At 40.6% G+C, this 25147-nt stretch overlaps 1 protein-coding gene across 2 annotated transcripts; it reads right to left on the bottom strand.

Annotated features, from left to right (window-relative positions):
* Positions 1–179: 179 nt before the first annotated feature.
* SEC22C (SEC22 homolog C, vesicle trafficking protein) lies at positions 180–25147 on the bottom strand. Of its 2 annotated transcripts, XM_066550515.1 has the most exons (9): positions 22752–24497; positions 22341–22394; positions 20853–20904; positions 20077–20286; positions 17026–17189; positions 15478–15660; positions 6851–6969; positions 5841–5906; positions 180–3678 (listed from the first exon to the last, which is right to left on the bottom strand). In XM_066550515.1, exons 4-9 carry the CDS (start codon positions 20256–20258, stop codon positions 3478–3480), a joined length of 915 nt encoding a protein of 304 aa, XP_066406612.1. In that variant the 5' UTR covers positions 20259–20286; positions 20853–20904; positions 22341–22394; positions 22752–24497; the 3' UTR covers positions 180–3477. The 2 variants fall into 2 exon arrangements, with proteins under 2 accessions (XP_066406612.1, XP_066406622.1); XM_066550525.1 differs by lacking the exons at positions 22341–22394; positions 22752–24497 and adding an exon at positions 25089–25147.

Here is a 25147-nt window from a genome sequence, read left to right as displayed (position 1 = left end):
GCTTGGATAACTACATTTCTGTAAATGTATTTGTAAATAAATATGTGTAAATATGTTTATACAGTTCAGCTGATGGATTGGCCGCAGGGATCACTAAAGGTACCTGCAAAAATGAAATGATTGATTAACCTTGTTTCTCATATAATCACTAAATTCCAAACACTGAATGAAGACAACCATTACAAAAAAAAAGCCATTTATTAGATGTATGTACATATATACATATACATGCAAAGTGATTTTATACACATTTACACAGGTTCAATTATTAATACAGTGCAAAAATGTCTAAAAAGGTACCAGCCCACCTTCTACAAACTCAACAGCTCTTTGGGAGAAAGGGGAAAGAAAAGAAACCAGAGAATTACCAGCTTCATAAAGTGACTAAGCACTGAGTAAGCAAACCTGGAAATTATTGAAGTTTATTCTTTGCCAATTTGCTTGTGCTGAGCTGCTGGGTGAGATGAAGAGTTTCCAAAAGACTTCTCTGGCAAAGTGACAGAATGAAGAAGATGCAATTCAAACCACATTAACCAGTTTAAAGCTGAAAAAAGGGATGGATTTCTCTTTGGGGATTTGATTCAATACAGGAAAAATCCCACATTATGAGTCAGATTTTGTGTTCTCAAACTGCAAGTCATTCTTTTTTATCAAATCTTAAAGCACTGAGATCAATGTAAACTATTCTATTCCTCTTGCTGTTTCGCCAAGAGAAAATGTTTAACTGTATAAATACTGTGTGGACATGGGATAAAAACCAAATTAAAAATAAAAATGGATCAAATTCTGTGTGGTCTGCCTCATCCTGGAACCCCAACCCAAACCTATGAAGTGCACACAGACTAATCCATGTAGATTCCTTAATATGGTTTACACCTATTACAGGAAAATAAAAGGTTGCAAAGGGATTAAGACCAACACCAAAGCAGAGCTTTGTCACTGGGTAGAAAACAGCTGGAGATTCAGCCACATTCCCCAAAAATCCACAAAGCAAAAAAATACAAGTTTAGACAAAGGCAGAATTGAACCAACTGCTTTGGTTTGATTTTACTGAAATGTTTTCAGGAAAACCAATTCAAAAAAAGCCAAAATTAACCTTTCTCCACTCTGTTACTTGCACAATTATCCAGACACCCTGTTCTAGCACTCCTCTGTAGAGCTGTGGCTGCCATCCCCTGGCTCAGGCATGGATTTGTTTCAGGACAGAGCAGTTGGATGCTGGGAAAGCAGCAGGAATGTTCCAACTTTTCCAACCAGCTCTGGGGAATGCCCTCTGGAAATGCTCTGTGTGGAGAAACAGGAAAAGCTCTTCTGGACTCTTTAGCCAGGGTGAGGATAAAAAGGCAGGAGCAGGGAGCTGGCTCCTGTCCTAAAGTCCTTTTCATGAAGATCTGTCTGTCTGGATAAAATGCTGCATCCCTTTCCCACATGAATGCAGTGGGTTGATATCCAATTTATGCTCCTGGAAAACACCACCAATCACCAGATCCATTATCCCTGAAGTGTTAAGTTTTTAGTGTCAGATTTTTGGGGTGTTCTTTTTGCAGATTTTTTTTTAAACTTGTAATTCAAACCTGTAATTTTTTTTTTTAACTTGTAATCCAAACTCTGAGTGACTGAGTTCCCTGCAGCCTCCTCCAGAATTTACCAGGGAAAACTGGGAGTGAACAGTTTGAAAATTAAGAGCAGCACAAAACCCCTCACATCTGTGGGGTCATCTTGGTGTCTCAGGGACAGGGCTTGAATTGTGGCTTCATTTCCCCACTGGTAGTCTGACAGAAAACTGGGATAATGACAGACAAACAACTTTAATCCCCTCTCTTAGAACAGAAAACCTTTCCCTTATGGCACTCAGCTCGAGCTGTGTCCTCAAATACCTGGCTAAAATATTCCTCCATCATTCCTAGCAGACTATTCCTCACACTTTGGAGGTTTTTGTCAGGTTGCTGTTCCAGTAAGTGCAGTGAAAAAGAAATCCCTACATTTTCCTTCTGGCACTAAGTCTCCTATGTCCTAGAAACTGTCCAGGTTGGAATGAGCTGCACATGGATGCTGCTGCTGCTCTATCCAGAAGTGCTTCCAAAGTCCAGCACCACAAATTTCTGGTCTGATCCTTATGTTTGCATCCTGAGATTCCAGGAAAACTCACTGACATAAAAACAAGGAATTTTATCAAGTGTTCCTGCAAAAAAAAAGACAATTCTGCTGCATGTTAATCTCTTTGCAACCAGAGGTAGAGACCATGTGAGAGGAAAAAGAAATCTTTGGTGAAAGAAATGGGAATGACCAGGAAAAAAAAAAAAAAAAAAGGAAATTTTAGGACCATAATTCCACAATAACATACCTACAGTTTGAATCTCTACAAGCCCTCAAGGACAGCTGCATCAAACTGCTATGCATTTTTTTAACAGCCAGCCTAAATTATTCATCTATGCCCTAAAATGGCCCTGTGCACCCAGATCCATGACAGAGCAGAACAGCCAGTGCAGCAGAGGTTGGGAATTCCAGTCCCCAGTTCCAAAGTGCACACCCAGAAACTCATCTCAGTGTAAGAATTCACCACCATTAACCACAGCTGTTGTGTTCTACAGAACAAAGAGAGCCTGCTCTTGCTTTCCATTCCTGCAAATGGCTTTCTACTCACCAGCTACTCATTTTATTAAAAAAAGGTGAAGGAGTCAGTGGCCTGTCATAAATAGGCTTGGAAGATTTATGATCCATACAGGCCAAGCAAACATGGAATTGCCCTTATCCTAAAAATGACCTTAGCCAAGGAAACAAAGGCCACAAGAGCTGACAGATCACTTACACCCACTTGGATTATTTTTTGCTGCCCCAAGCATATTTGCAATTAACCCATGAGCACACACTAAACTGCAATGTGCTGTTCAGCCAAGGAGATATTTATAGACTTTATGGTTTATAAAAGAGTCACAGCCTTTCCCTGTCCTTCCAAGCCTAGAAAAATGATCCTGAAGCTCACCCTCAGCATTTTCCCCACTGATTCTGCACTCACCTAATTACAGCAACAACCCCTTCACTCACATTTACCAAGACAAATCTAGAGACAGAAATGTTACCCATCACTTTACCCTTGTTTTACTTCACAACTGGAGTATTTGCAGAAGCAGGGCAAGACTGACCTGCCCAGCTCTCACAGAGCCAGTGAGACAAGTGGCAAAATGCTGTCTGGATGGTGGCAGCCAAGGAGGAGAAGCCTGCTGAAGGTAAGAACTTCCATCTGTGGTGACACCTGACAAGCCCCACCATGTCAAATACAGCTGCACCCCTTGCTGTGTGCTGGACATAATTACAGGATCCTACTGATCCCAAGTTGCTGGGAGCTGTTTTCCTTGCAATAACCATTGCCATGGATGGTTAAAAAACACTCTGAGCTATTTTTGGCCAGGTGAATACAAAAAAAGAGTTGTAAAAACAGAGTAGCAAACCCCAAGTTTGGTTGTTTTTTGTTTTTTTTCATACACCACAGTCAGGCTGCTTCTCCAGGAGCTGCCTTGTCAGGATCTGGTAAGAGGAAAGAGAAGCCACTCCTATGTGGAAGGAGATTTGCCAGAGGTTCCTCAATCCATACAAGTAGATGTTGCATGAACAGACACAGAAAAGGAGCACAAATGTCTTCACCTTCCTGGCTGAGCTGTAGAAGAGGTACAGGTAACACTGCAAAAGGAGCAGAAGGGAGAGTTAGCACTGAACTCTGCACAAAACCAGGGATCCAGCTGGGAATTGCTGCCTGGGACCCATCTGCTGAGCATGTGAAGGGCAAAACCCTCACAGGAGAACATGAAAAGCTCCCAGTGCTGACAGAGGAGTCACTTTTTCCCCTCAGGCAGTGACAGATCAGCCTCTGTCAGCTCAGGTCACAGCTTCCAACTGTGCTGAGGCAGAGGTCAGCACGTGGGAAGCACTGCAGGTTGTGCACAGCTTTTGGGCAGAAGCTGCTATAAATCAAAAGGAGAAGAGAGAATTCTCCTTTATTCAACTTCCCTGGCTTCAGGTACTCACAGGGAAAGAGGAAGCACAGAGCCTTTCTTTGTGAAAAACAATCTCCATCAAGTACTTAAATCTAAATTAATTTATTAGATCTAAATTAATTTATTGGATCTAAAGTCATCTATTAGATCTAAATCAATCCATTAGATCTAAATTAATCTATTAGGTCTAAATTCATCTATTAGATCTAAATTAATCTATTAGATCTAAATCAATCTATTGGATCTAAATTAATCTATTAGATCTAAATCAATCCATTAGATCAAAATACATCTATTAGATCAAAATCCATCTATTAGATCAAAATGCATCTATTAGATCAAAATCAATCCATTAGATCAAAATCAATCCATTAGATCAAAATGAATCTATTAGATCAAAATCCATCTATTAGATTGAAATCAATCCATTAGATCAAAATCCATCTATTAGATCAAAATCAATCCATTAGATCAAAATAATCCCTTAGAACAAAATAATCCATTAGATCTAAATCAATCTATTAGATCTAAATCAATCCATTAGATCAAAATAAATGCATTAGATCAAAATAAATCTATTAGATCAAAATCCATCTATTAGATTGAAATAAATCTATTAGGTCAAAATAAATCTATTAGATCAAAATCCTTCTATTAGATCAAAATCAATCCATTAGATCAAAATACATCTATTAGATCAAAATCCATCCATTAGATCAAAATGCATGTATTAGATCAAAATCAATCCATTAGATCTAAATCCATCTATTAGATCAAAATCAATCCATTAGATCAAAATAATCCCTTAGAACAAAATAATCCATTAGATCTAAATCAATCTATTAGATCTAAATCAATCCATTAGATCAAAATAAATGCATTAGATCAAAATAAATCTATTAGATCAAAATCCATCTATTAGATTGAAATAAATCTATTAGGTCAAAATAAATCTATTAGGTATAAATCCATCTATTAGATCTAAATAAATCTGTTAGATCTAAATTCATCTCTTCACCCCAAAGCTCTGCCATGAGCAAAGGTGTAAGAAAGCTGAAAGACACTAAATTGTATCATAATACAACAAATAATCCCATAAATACATCAAAGTCTGAGAGTGGTCCCCAAACCATGATCCAAAAGGAAAAGGGACAATGAATACACTGTAGGCATCAGTTATTCCTAGAAACAAAACTGCAGCACCTTTCTGCAATGCCAGGCTGAAAGCTGAAGATTTTCCAGCATATGCTGCCCTCAAGTTAAAGGTTGTGGAATTTTTTTAGGAATTCAAGAAGCCTTTCAAGAAAAACCAATTTGGAACATGTTGTATTTTCCTCATTCAAACTCTTCTGTGTAAGGTCAGAGGAAATAACCCCATTATGGAATAAAAAAAATTGAAAATGTGGAAAATTGGAATATGGAAAAATCCCATTAAGGAACCAGCAGGATTCAATGTGATTTTTCATGTAAATTACACCATTTTCAATAATGTTGGTGTCCAATATTTGCTCAGTCCTCAAGGTGGCTGTGCTGCAAAAGCCCATCACTAGGTCTGACACTTAGATGTGTCCATCCCTTTGGGAAGGAACCATCTTTGGGATGGCATTTGTCCATCACACCCAGCCCCCTCTGACTTGTCAGAACATGGAAGCACTGAAAAAGCCTGCAAATGCAATTTCCCAAGGCTCAAAACGTGCCTTGAACTGCTTTTGTGCCACTTGACTGGAATAAATCAGTGGAATCACCTGGCTAGGATGTTAAAAACCTCTGCTTAGCTGAACATGGCTCTGTCTTGTGAATTGTAACAGCAAAATAATCAGCAAAAATTTTTATTTGCAGTTCACATACCTGAAAAACACAGGCTAGAAAAGGTAGAAAAAAAGCTATCACATTTCCAATTCCTTCATGGTCCTCCTGTTGGGATTAAAAGAAGTGACAACTCTGTCAGGCACAGCTTTTAGCAAGTGCTGCTTGATATTTGAGAACATTTTAAATATAGTCAAGATCCTCTTAGCCCAGTTTATGGTGATTGACTGTAACAGTGTCAAACACCAAGATCAATATCATTGGATAAGACACCAAGAACTGAGGTTTATGTGACAGTTCTTGCTAAATAAAACTGTGTGAGGATACAATCAGCACACTTTTCTCCCCCCTTTTTTTAAAGTTGTTTATTCTCATGTTTATTTTTAAAAAATTACAGAAAAGGATCTAAAATAAAATGCAACAATGGAGAAAAAAAATCCAGGCAGCCTGGTAAGAATAAATAAATTACAGAAAAGGATCTAAAATAAAATGCAAGAATGGAGAAAAAAAAAATCCAGGCAGCCTGGTAAGAATAAATAAATTAAAAAATAAAATTTGTAAAAATTATTAAATAAGTTTTAATTCTAAAACTTATTTAATAATTTTTAGAAATTTTATTTCTAAATAAAAAATTTTGGAAATTTTATTTCTAAATAAAAAATTTAGTAATTTTAATTATTTAATAATTATTTCATAATTATGTTAATAATTATTTTAATAATTAAATAATGAATAAATAATTTAATAATTTTTCTTTATTTTAATAAATAAGTAATTTTTAGAATTTTAGAATTCTAATAATTAAAAAATAAGTTTAAAAATAAATAATTAAAAAAAAGTTTCTCAAAATTTAAACTTCTACAGAACAGAATAAAATGCAGAATATTGTGATGTACAGAAAAATACACAAGGTGTAGCAGTCCTGGAGAAACAAAACACTTTTTGTGGAGAGATGTGTGCTCAGCTGAGGGGCAGAACAGCCACCCTTGGAGTGGTTACCCAAAAATTCATTGCCTTTCACTCATTCTCAGGTCTGGGAGCATCAGGCTTACCTGAAAGGAATATTCTGCCAGGTGAACTCCTCGGATGAGGTTCAGAGCTCCACACATGATGTTCAGAACAAGTGACAGAATCCCCAGGGGGGTTACAGGCTGCATCCTGTAAGTAGGGACTGGAAATGAAATGAAAAGCAGACATTAGTGAAAGTTTGCACTATTACTTTCAAGCTTTTACTAGAAAACACCACAATTACTTTGTGTGGGTTTTAAACACTTGCAAAACCTTCCATGCTTGCTCCAGGGAAGATTGATTATGAATAGAAATCTCCCTTTTTTTTTGTTGTTGTATTGCAGTATTCAGTTCTTCACACATCCAGAAATCACCAAGAGCTCTGGAGTACTTTTAAACAATTCAACAACAGATTTTTCTTGACCTATTTGGCATCAGTGTCTTCTATGGTGCACACAGATAATTCTTTGTTTATTCCAGCAGATGAGGATGCTCAGCACTCCTCAGGTCAGCAGAAAAGCCAGAGGCTTTCCCCACCCAAAGGTCTGGGGAAGGGCTTAGATTTCACCCATCACCACAGCAAGGCAGCAACTCATCTCCTCCTTAACCAGTAATTAAACATTTTATCCCACTTGAGGGCTCAGCCTGCCCCCATTTCCCAGCTAGTGAATTATCTGCCTCCTTCCTTTCTCACTTTCTCTGCTACTACTTAACACCCACCCTGCTGAACAGCAGTTCTGCATGATAATCCCATTGATACATGCCTAATTAAGGTCAAAGTAATTATCATAAATGTGTGTTTAGCTTTGGAATTGGCTGCCTTTAATTCAGGCTTGGCCAAGAGCACACCTCCAGTTTTCCTGCACTTGTTCAACAACAGATTCCACACCTTGATCCTCAGCTCCATTTCACTCCTGCCCTTGCATCACCACAAGTAGGACACTGTTAGTTTCATAAAAAATGATAATTTGCAGCTCAGATATCAAATCCAGATCTGCTGAACCCAAGAGACAGGAGAGAATGAATGAGCCCTCAAGGAAACCATCTCCTCCCTGTGCCCAGTGAATCCAGATCCTCTTTATCTGACTTTTTATCTATTTATCTGACCTTTCCAGATAAACTGCACCTCTGGCTTCCTTTGAGTGACAGATGAATCACCACAACAGCCATTACATGATTTCAGAGAGAAAAACACTCCTGCCTTCTCCTTCAAGCCAGATTTTGACAGATGGATGTAAAAAACTCTGGTGCCAAATTAATACAGAGATGTAAAGCACCTTTCATCTGTGTCTCTGTAATTAATTTGTCTGGCATGAACTCACACACCCATAATTTCAGCTCCAAAGGAACTGGATCAACTCAATTTGATGTGTGTCACTTTAGGGAGCATCACTGGGTACTGCAGACAGAATGGTGTAACTCTGTCACTCAAAGGCAATTTTGCTTTTCTTTTGCTACATAGTGACATTTACAAAAAACTCCTAGCAGCATCTCTATTCATTCCCTGACCCCAGAATTCAGTTTCCTTTTATTTTTTTCCTGCTATTCCTACTTTTGATTAATTAAATAATGTTGCAGCTATATATGTGTGTAACTCTCCCACAGATATTTCCTAATAAAGACTGATCCTCAAATTTTAAGGTTTACTTCAGAGGCATAAATGTCTCTCAAACAATTATAATTATTAAACACAAATGTCATTCATTGAGCAGAATCCTGCAAGCCACATGTGCCAAGAGTTCCCAGTCCCTAGGGAAAAACAATGTAATTCTCATGCTTCTGCAGCATGAAATATTATGTAAAAGTTACATTTTTTTTTAGTCCAGGAGGATAAAAAGAATTGCTGTCACAGATGCAAGGGTGATTAAAACATCCAGTTGTTCAGGGTTCAGATTTTGTGAAAACTGGGCTTGAAATGGTTTGCTGCAGAGATTTATTTGTGCTGTTAAATTCTGAGGTTTAACTCACAAACTGAAATTGCACAGAGAAGTGAGATGGGTCCTGCTAAGGGAAAATTATTTCCCTTCCTTGGGTGAAGTCAGTCATATTTTTATCAAGAGAATTTCATACTGGAATGGCCTATTATAGTAAATAAGGGAAAAGAAGAGTACAAACACTCAGTCCAGGACAGCACACTCTGCACAAGCACAAATAAACACTAATTAGGCTTCACATGGATCTGCCTCCTCAAGCACAGAAGTTGTGCACTTCAGAGCACAAGATCCACACAGAAACATTCTGGGAGCTGTGGGTGATGCACCAGCAGGCTTGAACATGTGCAGAATAACTGCAAACACCCTCAGCCAGTGAAGAAATTGAAACCTCTGCCCATGAAAGACTTTCTGGCAGAGGCCTGTGGCCATTTCACTGGAGGGAGACACCAGAGTGTGCAGCAGCAGCTTGGATCTGCCTCCTGCAGGCACAGCACAAGGCTGGACATGAGTCACTGACTCAGACTTCTGCAGAAAGAGCACCAGGAGTGAGAAATGAAATCACTCCAACAGCCTCAACTGAAACACAAGCACACAAAAGGCAGAGAGTGAGACAGCTTCAAAAACAGCCCCTGAAAAGGCCTTTGAAGGACTCCCTGTGTGCCTGTGGGAGATGAAGAACACTCACCAAGGGGAGCTGCAGGATTCACCTGCTGCCTCACAAGAGCAGTGGCACAAACTGTTCTGCTGCTTCCCAGAGGCAGCTGTGATGTGCAAACCCTCCCTGCCCACAGAGAGCCCCTGTGCCCTGTACCTAGCCCCATCAAACCCTCCCTGCCCACAGAGAGCCCCTTGTGCCCTGCACACAGCCCCACCAAACCCTCCCTGCCCATAGAGATCCCCCTGTGCCCTGCACCCAGCCCCATCAAACCCTCCCTGCCCATAGAGAGCCCCTGTGCCCTGCACCCAGCCCCATCAAACCCTCCCTGCCCATAGAGAGCCCCTTGTGCCCTGCACACAGCCCCATCAAACCCTCCCTGCCCATAGAGAGCCCCTGTGCCCTGCACACAGCCCCATCAAACCCTCCCTGCCCATAGAGAGCCCCTTGTGCCCTGTACCCAGCCCCATCAAACCCTCCCTGCCCACAGAGAGCCCCTGTGCCCTGCACACAGCCCCATCAAACCCTCCCTGCCCATAGAGATCCCCCTGTGCCCTGCACCCAGCCCCATGTCCTGGTGCAAACCCTCTGTTCCAGACTGCAAGGCAAGAGGTATTTTATTCCCATCTGCATGGCAGATTACCTTTGTCAGGTGGGCAGTTTGCCTTATCTCTCTCTCTGAGTGACCACATTCATACCTCCTCCCTCAGGAGGGGACATCTGCTGATAACAGCCATTGAATGTCCCTGCATGGCTGATAAGAACTGCAGCATTCCATTGGGAGATGTGAGCCCAGGGGGAGGAGCCAAGCATTCCTACCTGGATATAATCCAGAGGTTTTGAGACACCAGCAAGGCTTTCTGCACTGGATTCCCCAGAGGAGCAGCAGCTGCCTCTTCTTCCACTGGATCTTCAGAGGAAGAGACTGCACCTTTCTACAGGATCCCTGCTCCAGCAGAGCCACCCCTGACACTGCAGGAGGGCTGAGCCACAATTCCAATGGGACTGCTGCCCACACCCTGACCCACAGGGTGTCAGGTTGGGTTCTGACTCTGTCAGTGCTGTTCTAGTGCACTGCATTGTTTATTTTATCCTTTTATTGTCTTCCCTATTAAAGAACTGTTATTTCCTGCTCCCATATTTTTGCCTGAGAGCCCCTTAATTTCAAATTCATAGCAATTGGGAGGGGTGGGGAGGGTTTACATTCTCCATTTCAGGGGAGGCTCCTGCCTTCCTTAGCAGATTCCTGTCTTTCCAAACCAAGACACCCTCCCTGCCCACAGAGAGCCCCCCTGTGCCCTGCACACAGCCCCATGTCCTCTGTGCCCACAGTGACACCAGAGAGGCTCTGAGCAGCAGCCAGGGCTCTGGGGGTGCTGATCAAGGGGGCAAAGGAAGGGGTTTTGTAGCCAGTTTTTGGGTTTTTTTTGGGCTGGGTTTAGTTAACAAAAGGAAAGAACAAACAGCAGAAAGAATGGAAGCAAGAAGGGGAAAAAAAAATCTCTTGTTCTCAAGAATACTAACAAGGAGAGAGCTGCCCTGACTCTTCTGGCCTTTTTCACAGCAAACTGAAGAGCCAGAGGATGAGCTCAGCCAACACCAAAGAGGCCAGCAGCAGCTCCAGCCATGTGAGGAAGGGATGTTTGGATCATCCCTGGATCAATCAATCTGCACCAGGGAGTGCAGGCACAATTCAATCCTGCTCTCCTGCAGCCACAGCATTTCAAACAGCCTCTTGTAGAGCAGAGCTGTGGTATAAATAACATTAATATGGAACAAACACTATGCACACAGCTAAACTTAGAGCAGCAAAGTGGGATTCAGCTGGGAGGGGATGATGAGAGGAGAGAGACACAAGCCAGGAAAGCTGACTCCAGTGGAGGCAAACAGATGATCATAAACATGAGCCTTAAAATAAAGGCAGAACAATCTGTGAGAGTATTTGGGTTAGACCAGAGAGAACAGCCAGAAATAAAAAGCCAGATGGAAAGTAAAGGAAAGCAATTAGGAATAAAAGGGAAGTGAAAATATATTTCTGATCTGTGGACACAGACTGGATCACAAATATTTACTGGCACTGAAGCTGTTCAAAATTTAAAGAAAAAGTGCAAAGAATTTCTAAGCCCTGTCAAAACATGAAAAGATTTAACCTTCAAGCACAGCTCTGAGGAACACTCACAAATCTGACTGGCAAATAAAGTGCTTTCCATTCTATTTTTAATTCCTCCTGGCCAGTGCCCTTCCATACTCTAATTTAAAATACCTATGTCAAATTAGATTCCAGCTCATCTATCACAAACTATAAGATTGAGCAACTGGAACTTAATTTTATTAGTGCTTCATAAGCCAAGAACAACAACAAAAAAAAAGGAAATACAAGCTCATGGCACTCCAGCTGCATTTAAACCACTGTGCTAATAGGATTAAAATAGAGAATGGTTTAGTGGTGGACTTGGCAGGGTTTGGTTTCTGGTAGGACTCAATGATCTGAAAGTTTTTCTCCAACCTAAATAATTCTCTGATTTCATTTGTGGAGAAAGTAGGCAGGACCTTGACTGTGCAACTGAAACACAACTAAGAGGTACCATTTTTATATTAAAGAATTAGAGGTTGGTAGGTAAAACATCAAGTTTTATTATTAAAAAGGCCCCTGACAAGCCTCTGTGTTATTTATACAGATACACAAAGCCTCTTTCAGAATTTTAGTCAAATGGATTAAATTTAAAAAAAATATAAGGTAAAAGGAAAAAGCAAAGACAATGTGGGAAGATATTGTCAAGCCAGACAATGTGGGAACAAGAGGTGACCCTCAGCTCATATTTTTCTCATTTTCTTTTCCCTCAAGGCTGAAGAAACTCATTCAGACTGTAATTACAGATCTTTCATTATGAGTTTGCAACAAGCAATGAATGAATCAGTGGAGCTTCTTTAGAAATTTGAACAAACGAGGGTTTGAAGAGAAAATATCACATGGAAAATATCAAGCTTATATTTTCCATACAGAGAGGAAGCTGTAAGGCTGGAAAAAGACTCCACAGCAGTTTCCAAAGCTCTGCTGCATACCTGCTGCAATGTAAAGCCCATATGTTGTTTACTATGATGGAAAAAGCCTTTTTTGGTTTCACACACACAATGTAAATAAACATTTCTTGGTACACAAGGAACCCCCATGTGTTTTTCTGCCATGTGCTGTGGGCCATAATTTGTGACCAAAAAATTAAGCACAGCAGATTTGTCCATCAATTTAAATCTGACTGCCAAAACAAAATTAACTTTTGAGGTAGAAAAAAGAAAACAGCAGCCTCAGTATTGGCCCCTAGGGTTGCTGCTGCAAAAACTTCAAAAATTATATGAAAATTAAAAGTGCTAGCTAAGTAAGCAAACCAGTGCTATGTTCTGGGCACTGAGTGAGCTGCTAACAAATGCCAGTAACACCAAAGCATGTAACACTATAAAACCAAGCAGCAACAGACTTTTCACTGCTTGCCCATGGAAATAACTGCCAAGACTTTGAAAAGATGTGCTGCTTCAACCTTTCTTCACACTCAACACTTATCCACATCCAGAAGCTGAAGGAGCAAGTAAAGGACTTAAAGGTGAGAAAAACTCAGGTTACATCAATGAACTTTTCAGGTAAGATGGGTTCCATCTTTTGCCAAACAGATTTTGTAGGCTGTAAACCCTGTTTTTATCATTTTACTCAAGTTACCCTGTTTAGTTAAGTGTCTGCAAAAATCCATTGGGGAAGTTTTCATAGTAGTAAAAAACAGAGGAGCTGTGGGAATGCAATAAACCAAGCTTTGGCCTGGAAAGATCTACCACAGAGAATATTCCCCACCTAGGCTGAAAGAGAGGACTCCCCCCATGGTGCTTTGCAGCACTATTGCCAATCTACATTAGAAATCTCTCTCAGTTTGAACAGACAGGAGTCTGCTAAGGAAGGCAGGAGCCTCCTCTGAAATGGAAAATGTAAACCCCCCTCCCTCTGAATTATTATAATTTTATTTAAATTCCCCCATTGGCCAGTTGACCCTGCCCACCCCAATTGTTTATCTCTCATCCCCACTCCAGATTGCTGCCCTTTGCACCATCCCTGTACCCTCAAGTCACTGACCCCATACTTTAGTCTGTGCAGACCACATGGTTTTGCCTCTGTCCCTGATCCCTTTGGCATGGTGGATGCAATAAAACTTTGCTGGAATATATCACACAAAGACCCTTCCTGTCCTTCTTCCCCTTAGCTATCTGTGGTGTGTGTATGGATTTGAAATGGCTCTTGTGGCCTTACTCAGAGTGGCTTCTGAAGGAGATGCTTTGAGAGATGTTGCAGCATTTCTACTGTTATAGAGACATATTATAATATTGGCTTTTTGCAAATATTAAAATAGATTTTATATGTGTAATGTTGAAGAACTTTGTTGTATAATTTTTATTTCTGCTGTTAATTAAGCTTAGACATAGTAGTGAAATAGCAGATATGTGTTATAGATATATATTATAATATTGGCTTTTTGCAAATATTAAAATAGATTTTATATGTGTAATGTTGAAGAACTTTGTTGTATAATTTTTATTTCTGCTGTTAATTAAGCTTAGACATAGTAGTGAAATAGCAGATATGTGTTATAGATATATATTATAATATTGGCTTTTTGCAAATATTAAAGCAGATTTTATATGTGTCATGTTAAAGTAACTGTTATAAAGATATAGTTTTTGTTTCTGTTGTTAATTAAGCTTAGACATAGCAGCGAAATATCTGAAGGTAACTTTGTTACATAGTTTTTATTTCTGCTGTTAATTAAGCTTAGACATAGTAGTGAAATAGTAGATATGTGTTACAGATACATATTATAATATTGGCTTTTTGCAAATATTAAAATAGATTTTATATGTGTCATTTAAAGTAACTTTGTAATAAAGATACAGATTTTATTTCTGCTGTTAATCAGGCTCAGTGAAATAGCTGATCTAAGCGTGCTTGTGTTAAAATGCCTGCTGGGATGGGATAACATCCAATGCCCACAGGATGAGGACACCTGCACAGATCTGCCAACCATCAGCACTCCCTGTCTGAAAACACTGTGGGCCAAACCCCATAACTGGAGGTGATAAAAAAGGACTAAAACCACAACCAAAGAATACCCATGCTCTAAAAAGGCAGACCCAAGGAGGAGCCATGCTAAACAATTCTTGGCATATGTAAAGTAGTTTGGGGAAAAGTTTACTATGCACAAGGATCTATGAATATGCAACAGGCTGATGTAATTCAAAGGTATTTAAGGGGTATCCCCAAAGACAATAGGGTGCTCTTTGCTCAGTGCCAAGATGCACCCAGCCATAATCTTTGCTCTATTGTCCTTGTCTCCTATTGTCCTTTATTAAACTTTTTACATTTTCACAGAAGAGTGTCCTAGATTGCAAGGCAATATGTATTGTGTTTCCTATCTGTTAGAGGTGGGGCAGTTATTTTCTGTTCATTGGGCAGTTTTCTTTATCTCTTCCACAAACCAATCCTCCCTCTAGGACATATATGCTGTTAATGGGCTACTGAATGTCCCTGCATGGCTGATAAAAACTACAGCATCCCATTGGGAGATGCTCTGCCCAGAGGGAGGAGCCAAGCATTCCTACCTGGATATAATCTCAGTTTTTGGCACACCAGAGCAGCCTTTCCACTGGATTTCCCAGAGGAACAGCTGCCTCTTGCACTGGATCTTCAGAGGAAGACTACACCCATCCATAGGATCACTGCTCCAACAGAACCACACCTGTCACTCCAGGAGGGCTGCAGCCACAATTCCAACGGAACTGCTACCAACACCCTAACCAACAGGGTGTCAGGTTGTGTTCTGACTCTGTCAGTGGTTTTTCTTTTGTATTACTGCATGTATTTTGTGTTTGGTTTTTTCCCCCTTTTCCTAATAAATTGCATTTCTGACTTGGAGCCTCTCACTAGTTTTGCTTTCAAACCAGAACAAAGAGTGAACATTGTTTTTTCACATCTACCATCCCATCACCTGGCAGGTGTGCAGGGTGAGGGTGAGGAGATCTCCTGTCACCTGGTGTAGAAGTAACTTACCAACCTCCACATGGCCTCCTGCGTGCCCTCCATTGCTCAGCCCGTTCAGCAGCTCCGTGGCCTCCAGCTGCAGCTGCACTGGGGGCTGCAGCTTCAGCTCCTCCTCCACCCTCTCCCAGCTGCCCTTGGCCCTGGAGCCACGGCTGCTGTTGAAATGGTGTTTCACCTTCTGAATGGTGTTATCTGAAACAACAGGAAAAGCTGCTCAAGTCACCCCTGCAAGGCTGCTTAATTAATCCTTAGTGTTGTTAAAACCTTAACTGCGGTGATATTTTATCGTATCGTGGTGATTTGATTGTTTTAATTTCTTCATTTCATTTCCAAAAATTCCATTGCTGGTTAGGGAACAGAAGTACTTCTTTTAAGTATTTTACAGCACAGAAAGGTTTGGGATGGAGGGGACCTTAAGGATCATCCAGTGCCACCCCCTGCCATGGGCAGGGACAGCTTCCACCATCCCAGGTTGCTCCAAGCCCCATCCAGCCTGGCCTTGGACACTTCCAGGGATCCAGGGGCAGCCACAGCTGCTCTGAGAACCTGTGCCTCCCCACCCTCACAGGAAAGAATTTCTTCTAATATCTACTCTAAAAAAATAACAAAAATGATCTGTAACTACCACACAAAATATTAAAATCTTGAGCATGAAGTGCATCTTAGATCCAAACACAGGAACGGAGATGATTAAATAAATAAATAAATAAATAAATAACCACACAGCAATATTAGGCACTCAGCAACTTAATAAATAGTAAAAATTATTTTAGAAATGTATTTTTTCTTTAAAAAATAAGCTTTATGCAATTAAAAGAGGCTAGAAATTCCCCAACTCCTACTCAAGTTAAAAAAAAAAAAAGAGTAATGTGAATGTCAATATGAAATTACATCCTGGCTGTAATGTGCCCTGCAGGGAATCTACCCAAAATCCAAAATGGCTCTAGAAGATGCTTTCCTAATGGATTTCTCAAGTTTTTAAGCCTGAGTTTAACACTGTTACTGAAATCTGGACTGAAGAGTGCAAACACACTGCAGGATATTATCCTTTCCCAGAAAACTCTCTCACTGCAAGGGAATTGTGTCTTTCAAAGGTGTGAGGTTCAGTAGAGCAGCTGCTGCTTGGCAAGAAAACCAATTATTTCAGGCTAAAAAGAACCACTGGGCATGGTTCTGAAGTATTCTGACTCCAAGTCATGCCAGAAATAAAGCTGCCCATAATAATCTACTCTGTCTCCCTTTTTTCCTGAACTCATCTGTCCTCACCTGTCAGATTTTTTTAATTAAGTTCAAAAGTGTCCGAGGTGTGAATTTCTTTTTTCTTCTCTGCTTGTTCATCAATCACCACAGCATTTTGTTCACAAGAGATGAACTCTCAGGAACTCCAAACCAAACACTCCAATAGTTTAGGGCATTAAGATCTCCCCCTCCTCCTCCACACGAGGGCAAAGGCACACCCAGAGTCACTTTCATCATCAGCCTTTAGCCAGGAGATGTTGTTTAACACCATCCAATTGGCAGAGAGGATTTTTACTATTAGAGAACAAAGTTACAAACCAAATTCAATAAAAGCATATGGTCTGGAAGCTGAATTGATGCTCCTTGTGTTGTAGGAAGCAGCAAATTCCCAGCGAAGCTCTTCCAGGAAGCAGAAGGCCATGATGGTTGAGTAGCTGCTGGAACAGATTGCCATGCAGGCAATATCCCCAGAAGAAAGGAAACTGAAATAGAAATTAAAAAAAAAAAAAAAAAAAAATCACATCAACATAAAAAGGTGAAATTCCTGCTGAACGTGAGGATGGAGCTGTGCTTTCTGTCAGAACAAAATGTACAGACTGAGCTCAGACTGCAGAAAAAAAAAAAAGGATTTTTGTTGTTGTCAAAATCCTGCAATAATCCTTGTAGATCTATTTTTTCTTACACAATTATTTATTCTTAACTCATCCAGGATGCCTGAGCACAGTGAAGAGCACAAGCCAGACTATATTAAATTGGTACATCAGTACAAATCCAGGACATTCTTTCCCCAGGCTGCCTTTAAATCACCTGAATAAAAACCAAAGTGGTCAGAAAACCGATTTTGAAAGAAAATGCAGAAAAAAAATCAAAGCAAGGAATTTTGTTCCCAGGAAGCAGATGGATTCCTTCCTTCCCTTGATGGCAACATCATATTAACAGCAAGAAATATTTGCTTATTTGCACGACCCAAGATTTTCAAACACTTCCTGCTACATCACAGTAAAAATTCTACTCTAAAAGGGGCTCTTCTAACACTGAATCCATATTTATGTAAAAGTTTCCACCTGCAGATGGTCCAGTCCTTCCAGGAGATTTCTCAGGGACATCTTCCCTTGCAGCCCAGCCATTTGTCAGCAGGAAACCAGTTCAACACCCAAGTTTGGAAACTGAACTATTTGTCTCCTTCCTCCTGTTCCTGTATTTTACCCCAACTTCATTTCCCACTCCTGGTTTCTACTTCACTTCATTTTTATTTATTTGCTGTACTGTGCAATTGGGATTTACAGTTTTGCTTGGCTCTGCCAGCCCAGTTCCACTGGGGAGCTTCCCCAAATTCCTGCTGCTCCCAGCTCCCAGCTGGGATCAACACCATGCCTGCCTAAAAGCACCTTTTCCAAGTTGTCCATAATTTATGGCCTTTTTGCCACGGATCCAATTGCACTGTTCTCATTCCAGAGCCAGGCTGAGCTGCTGCACAGACCACAGCAGATTAAAAGCTGCAGCACTTGCTGGCATCAAAGGGCACAACTTGGCTTTGAGTGAAAAGGAATTGAGGAAAAAAATCTCTGCTGTAAATTCCTGTATTTTTTAACTCCCCCAAAAAAGGGATGCTTAGTTTTAGCTTAGGGTCACTTTAAGTTTTCTTCCATTTGCTCACCAGAAATGCAATCACCAGGTGAAACTCACTTCCTTAAATGAGTTTAAACAAATTTTTTCATTTCTTTCTCTGTAATTTCGTTAATAAATTTCTTCTTCTAAACTAAATTATTCCAAGGTACTTGGATGCCTTCTTAGAGGGATTTGTAGAAATCCATGATTCTCCAGCTGCTAAGAGTAACAAGCACTGTACATTTTTGCTACCCAAAATGAAAATTAACATGAGCAAAACATATGTAAATAAGAAATAATAAATATATAACTAAATATGTATAAATATTGTGTAGGTATCTATAAATATATAACTAAATGTGCATAATTACTGTGTATGTATATAAAATATATAACTAAATACGTATAAATATTGTTTAGGTATCTATATATATATAAATATATAACTAAATGTGCATAAGTACTGTGTATGTATACAAAATATATAAATAAATATATATATACTGTGTATGTATATAAAATATATAATTAAATACATATATATACTGTATATGTATAAAAATATATAACTAAATGTGTATAAATATTGTGTATGTATATAAAATATGTAACTAAATGTGTATATTGTGTATGCATACAAAATATATAACTAAATGTGTACAAATATTGTGTCTGTATATAAAATATATAACTAAATACATCTATATACTGTGTATGTATACAAAATACATAACTAAATACATATATTGTGTATATGTATAAAATATATAACTAAATATATATATACTGTATATGTATAAAAATATATAACTAAATGTGTATAAATATTGTGTATGTATATAAAATATGTAACTAAATGTGTATATTGTGTATGTATATAAAATACATAACTAAGTAAATATAAATATTGCATATGTGTATAAAATACATAACTAAGTAAATATAAATATTGTGTAGGCATCTATAAATATATAATTAAATGTGTAAGAGTATTGTGTATGTATATGAAATATATAACTAAATCCATATAAATATTGTGTATGTATATAAAATATATAACAAATGTGTATAAATACTGTGTATGTATACAAAATATATAACTAAATGTATACAAATATTGTGTCTGTATATAAAATACATAACTAAATGTGTATATTGTGTATGTATACAAAATATATAACTAAATATATACAAATATTGTGTCTGTATATAAAATATATAACTAAATACATCTATATACTGTGTATGTATACAAAATACATAACTAAATACACATAAATATTGTGTATATGTATAAAATATATAACTAAATCCATATAAATATTGTGTATGTATACAAAATATATAACTAAATATGAATAAATATTGTTTGTGTGTGTATATGCAAATATGTATAAATGTAAGTGCAAAATGAAATCTATGTAAATATAATCAGGTATAAAACAAATAACAGTTATGTAAGTGTATTTATATAAATTAACATACAAAATATAATATATGAACATGGAAATACATATATAAATATATACAAATATATAACTAAGCACATGCTCACTACACTTAGCAGCAACTGAGGAATAAGCTTCAAAATCATTGGAATTGACACCCTACACAAGCAGTGTGGCATTCAGGCTGGAATCAGGCACTGCAGATCACACCCATGGTACTATTTCAATATAATTCCACCCCCCAAGAGCAATATTTCAAAAATTAAAGCCAAAACCCCCCAGTAGAGCAGAGCAGAGCAGAGCAGGGACTCACTGGATGCTGAGGTTACGTCCTCTGGCCGTGCCCCGACTGGGGTACCGTGCCAGGATGGAGGACAGAGCCTTCAGCCTCTTCCTGCACTCCAGAAAGTCCTGGTTGAGATGGAAATCTGTGGAGGCTGAGAGGGGAAGCCCATCCCTCACCCTCACCACGCAGGCAAAGAAGATCATGGACATTCTCCACGGGAGTATTCATGAGGACAACCTGGAAATGAAAGGTTTGAGTCAGTTCATTCTGAAATTCCAGGCAGGATGAGAGTGAACTCACCACTGGAACTGAAAAGCACCTCTGGTGACACCTCTGCCACTGCAAGGCAACCAAACTGTTCTCAAAACTCATGGCTGTGCCCAGTTCTTGCCTCTCAGATTAAAAGATGAGGCAGAGGATTTGATAGGGCAATTATCTGCCTGAAAAATATTTCTGTTTTCCCTCCTGTTTTGCCCAAAGCATCAGAAAGGCTGAGGAAAGCTCTCACAGGTGTTTGTAGAAGCTGCTGTGCTGATCCCACATCCCACTGATGTGCTGCATCCAAAAACCCTCCTGAGCATGGCACTTCTCTATTTTCTAGTGTAACACACAAATCCAAAAATAAATTTTAGGCTAGAGCCCATCAGGTTCTTTTTACAGACTCACCTAGGGCTAAATATAGAATAAAAGTTGCCCTCTCTTGACTTCTTCCTCTTTAAGAGGTCACAAACTCCTGTGGAAAGTTATTCTTGGGCTTCACCTGGCATATTCAGAACATGCAGAGATGTGTCCTTCAGACATACCATGAGGATCCAGGGCACGGTGTCAGAGGATTAACAGCACTTCAGATCATCTCTGAAAGAGAATCAGAATGAACTAAGTAAAAATTAGGTTTAAAACTGAATTAATTACCTGTATTTACATGCATTTTTACCATCAGATCTCCTGTGAAGAGGGAAAACATATCCTAGGAAGTGTTTTGCCTGAAGGAAAACAAACAACTCATTTTCTTATCTAATATATTCATTTCTAGACTCAGTCAAAGATGCTGTGGAATGGCATGCAAAATATTTATGATGCCCCAATCATAATTATTTTAAGTTATGTCAGTAAAAGAGCAGCTCTAAATCAGCAGATTTTAAGGGATTATCACAAACAACTCAAGGAATTAAAAAAAGGCAAAAAAGGAAAACCAAAGGCATTTACTTGGCTTCAGGCAAACTACATAAATAAAGCAGTGGGGAAATAAAAAGAAGGGGAAAAAAACACTTTGTGAACTCAAACTTTTGATAAAGAGAACAATTGCTTTGACCAGCCCTGTATCACACAATTGATTAGGATGCTCAAAGTGTCTTTGAAATGTGGCTCTTCAGGACGAGCCTTTCTTGTCTGAGAAGTCCAGAGAGCAAAACCTTCTCTAATTCAGGCACCACAAACTCTCCTGATACCTGAATAAGGGCTGAGTTCCTGCCACATGCAGCACTGAGAGGGTCTCATTTCTACCCCACAGGAACCACTCCCACAGAAATTGTGGGAACCATCCCTCTGTCCAAGGTGCCAGCACGTTAAAGCAACTGCAATTATCACAGGATAATTAGCAGAGGAATTAGCAGAAAGCACAATGGCACAAAACTTGTTTCCTTAGAAAAGCAGATTGAAACTACAGAAGATCAGACATCTCTTGAGAAGTGTTATCTTGAACTTTTCAAATGGAGATTAAAGAATTAGATGTGATTTTTTTTCCACAATCCCTCTGACAGTTCTCTTCCAGCTGTCATTTAAGTTGTGAAAGCACACTGAGCTCACAAACTCCAACACACATCAAAAGGAATTTCAACAATAATCATGATTGTTATAAATCAGTTTGAAACATCCCATCCATCTTCAATGTGCCCATAAGCATTGATAAAACAGTGTAGAAAATTTTCAGATGAAAGTGAAATAAACCCAAAAAATATGAACTTTAACAGAAATATTAACTTTAGCACAGCCAACTTGTTGCTCAGAATTGCAGTTTTAGAGTGAAGGGTTGGTAATGCTGATGAGGTTTAGCTCCAAAACAACTCCAAAACAACCAGAAGATGATCCGGACAATGAAAAAGCATCAAACTGAGAAATCAAAGACATTTCCTAAAACCTACCCAGCCGATGAAATTATTCAGCTCCCTATGCCACTAACAGCAAGAGTTCAAATTTAAATATCCATATTTTTTATTAATCACCAAGGATAACATCACCTACAGTTAACCAAGTGCACATAGAAATCTTCCAACTTTCCAAGATGTACAAACCTTCCTGCTGCAGTGCCTAGTGCTGCCAGTTGCCCATCAGAGGGATCCTTTGCTCTGGGAAAGAAAGATCCAGGAAAACTTCCAAATTAAATGCCAGACTTCACTGGAGAAAGGAATCCACTCTCCTTCCTCAGAAGAAGAGGTGTTGGGTGTTTTTTTTTTCCTCTTTGGCACAGCCCTTGCTACTCTCCCATCAGAGGATGTTCAGAGCTGTGTGTTTTTGGCAAGTGACAGCCACCGATGGCACCGCCCTTGGAATTTTAACCACTTGCAAGGCAGCCCTGCCACGTCACCTGTGCCCAAGCACAAAGTGTCACAGCTGAGCGAGGTGTGCCCGCAGGCAGGTGGCTCAGGGCTGTCACTGTGTCACCCTGGCTGCCCTTTCCTCCTGCAGACTCTCTGTTTGCTCACCATCAGCAGCCCAAAGATCTGCCACTGCCAGGACGTGGCAGCTCTTTGACCTCGGCTCTGAGCTTGGACAATGAACTCGAGGCTCTGCATTCCAATCTTGCAGAGTTCACAGGTGATAACATCAGGGCAGCATCTGGCACAAAGCAGAACCTTGGGAAGTATTTCAAGCAATAATTTCAGAAGAATAGGTTATCATTTAGGACTGAAGGAAACAAAGTTGGATGTATTCATTTCTTGAAGCACCTGTACATCCAACAATGCTTCAGAGTACAACTGCCTAGTGCAAGACTCACATTAACAGCCCCAATCTCAGAATAAACCATTCCTCAGCGTATCTAAGTGACCTGGAGCACAATTCCCCCTTCCCTCACTTCCCAGGGAGCAGCCAACTCTCCCCTGGCTGAGCAGGGATTATCAAGGCAGCCTCAATCAGACCTCCTGCACTTCACTGTGTGTTACACAAGCTCCTCTGGGTAAGAAGATTACACCCAACTCACCAGGGCACACTTCCCCAAATGCTCAACAAACTCCTGCTTGATTGCCTGGACTTAGAAAACAATCTGCTCAACAGGCTGTGAGAGCAAATGCAAAGCAGTGCTGAGTTCATAAAGGAGACTGTATCAAAAACCTGGTTCTTTCAGAAATTATCTCACCATCAAAAGCAGGTTTCCTTCCAAGAATGCCACACTGCTCCCAAAATATGTGACCAGGATTGCTCTGAAGTATTCACTGTCTCTCCCTGTTCAGACACATTTCCCTGCTCTCTAGGGGTGTCCAGCTTCAATCCCATCTGCTTTGTCCAGTTCTGACCTTCCTGCTGAAGGAAGAGCCAAAAGCTTTCGTGGATGTTCCCATGGCCCTGAGGCAGAATGTGAAATTTTTTGGACATATGACAGCTTGATATATGACCACAACTACTGCCCTAAAGCATCCTTCCTCAGGCAGGTGATCTCCAAAGGGAGTCCTGGACAGCTACAGGTGGGATGAACATGAAAGAGATTTAGGTTGACTCATCAAACACAAAACCTGAGCTGCAGCTCCAGTGCTGCTTTGGGTCTCACCCAACAAGGATGTGGTTCATGAGGGAGATTTATCACCTCCCTGAGGGATCACAAAGTGGAGTTTATCTTCTTCTCAGATATATGAAAAAACAAATAGAGACCAGTGTTAAATTTCTCATTTTCTAAGATTGCACCAGTATCCACCTGATCCTTCCCAGTGAGCTGCCTCCAAGCCCCCAGCAGTGCTGAGCAGCTACAGACAGCCCAGCCCCACCTTCCAGACTGAGCAGTGAATAAAAGCAATTTGAAAACACGCTGCTATCTCAAAATTTAACACAGGATTTGTGCGTATCCAGAGCTTTTAGGCTCCTATAAATCCTACAGGCTTACTCTTATCCCCAAGGGGAAGCAAGTGGAAAAAAACCTTGCCATCACAAATCTGTCTGCACACACTCCTGTGGATTACCAGAAATGAAGCACACACAAACCTCCAACCCCAGCATCCAGCTCCCACATCAATCCCACTATTCCAACAGACAATCCTCCAAATCACACTGCAACAACTCTGTGATGCTCTGAGGCTCTGCCCCACCTTCATCTCTCAGAAACACCAAATTCACCCGGTCCCAAATATTCACCCACCCCATCCACCTCAATCCTGACACCTCCCCAAGCCCAGCAGCTCATCCCTGTCCCTTGAGATCCCACCTAAGAATCCATCCCACCTCCATCCTGTTCCATCCACATTGCAAGAACCACCCCCACTCACACCTCTCCTCTCCCACATTAAGCATCCTAAAATCCCCCAAAACAACCCCCTTCCCACACTCTTCAATAAACCCGGCACCTCGAAAGCAAACACACCCATGCCCCCACCCAGGGCTCTGCTTTGTGCTGACAAGGCCTTCCACACATCCCTCCAGCATGCAGACACCCCAAAACCTTTACCCCCATCCCCAAAGGCTCCCGTTATCCCTGCTCATCCCAAACCATCCCCAACCCAACCCACGCCTCCTCATCCTCCTCTACCCCTCAAGGAACCCCCAAATCCTACATCCTATATCCCAACACACGCATCCCCCTGCTCCCCACCGCATCCCCAAACTCCCCTCGTCGCCTTCCCAAGCACCCCAATCCCCCCAGACACCCCCACACCCCAATTTCACCCCGGTCCCCTCCCGGTTCGCTCCCCACACAAATCCCGGACCGCCCCGCCCCGGGGATGGGGGCACAGGGAGAGGATGGGGAGCAGGGCCGGTGTCCCCCTGCCCAGCCGGGACCCTCCGGAGCAGGGCCGGGACCCCCTGCCCTGCCGGGACCCTCGGCCGCCGCTCACCTCCCGTCCCCCGGCGGCCCCGCGGCCTCGGCCCCGCTCCGCCCGGCGCCGGCCCCGCC

This window comes from Molothrus aeneus, chromosome 1, assembly GCF_037042795.1.
Source record: "Molothrus aeneus isolate 106 chromosome 1, BPBGC_Maene_1.0, whole genome shotgun sequence".
In the NCBI taxonomy this organism is placed as follows: Eukaryota; Metazoa; Chordata; class Aves; order Passeriformes; family Icteridae; genus Molothrus; species Molothrus aeneus.
The sequence above is the reverse complement of the archived record's forward strand: the minus strand, read 5'-3'. Positions and strand labels throughout refer to the sequence as shown.

Excerpts from the sequence above, each read along its gene's own strand:
- SEC22C (XM_066550525.1), bottom strand. The coding sequence starts at position 20,258 with ATGTCCATGATCTTCTTTGCCTGCGTGGTGAGGGTGAGGGATGGGCTT. Across the intron at positions 15,661-17,025 it reads ATATGCTTTTATTGAATTTG|ATAACACCATTCAGAAGGTG; the intron begins GTTTGTAACTTT and ends CTGTTGTTTCAG. Across the intron at positions 5,907-6,850 it reads TGGCAGAATATTCCTTTCAG|GAGGACCATGAAGGAATTGG; the intron begins GTAAGCCTGATG and ends TAATCCCAACAG.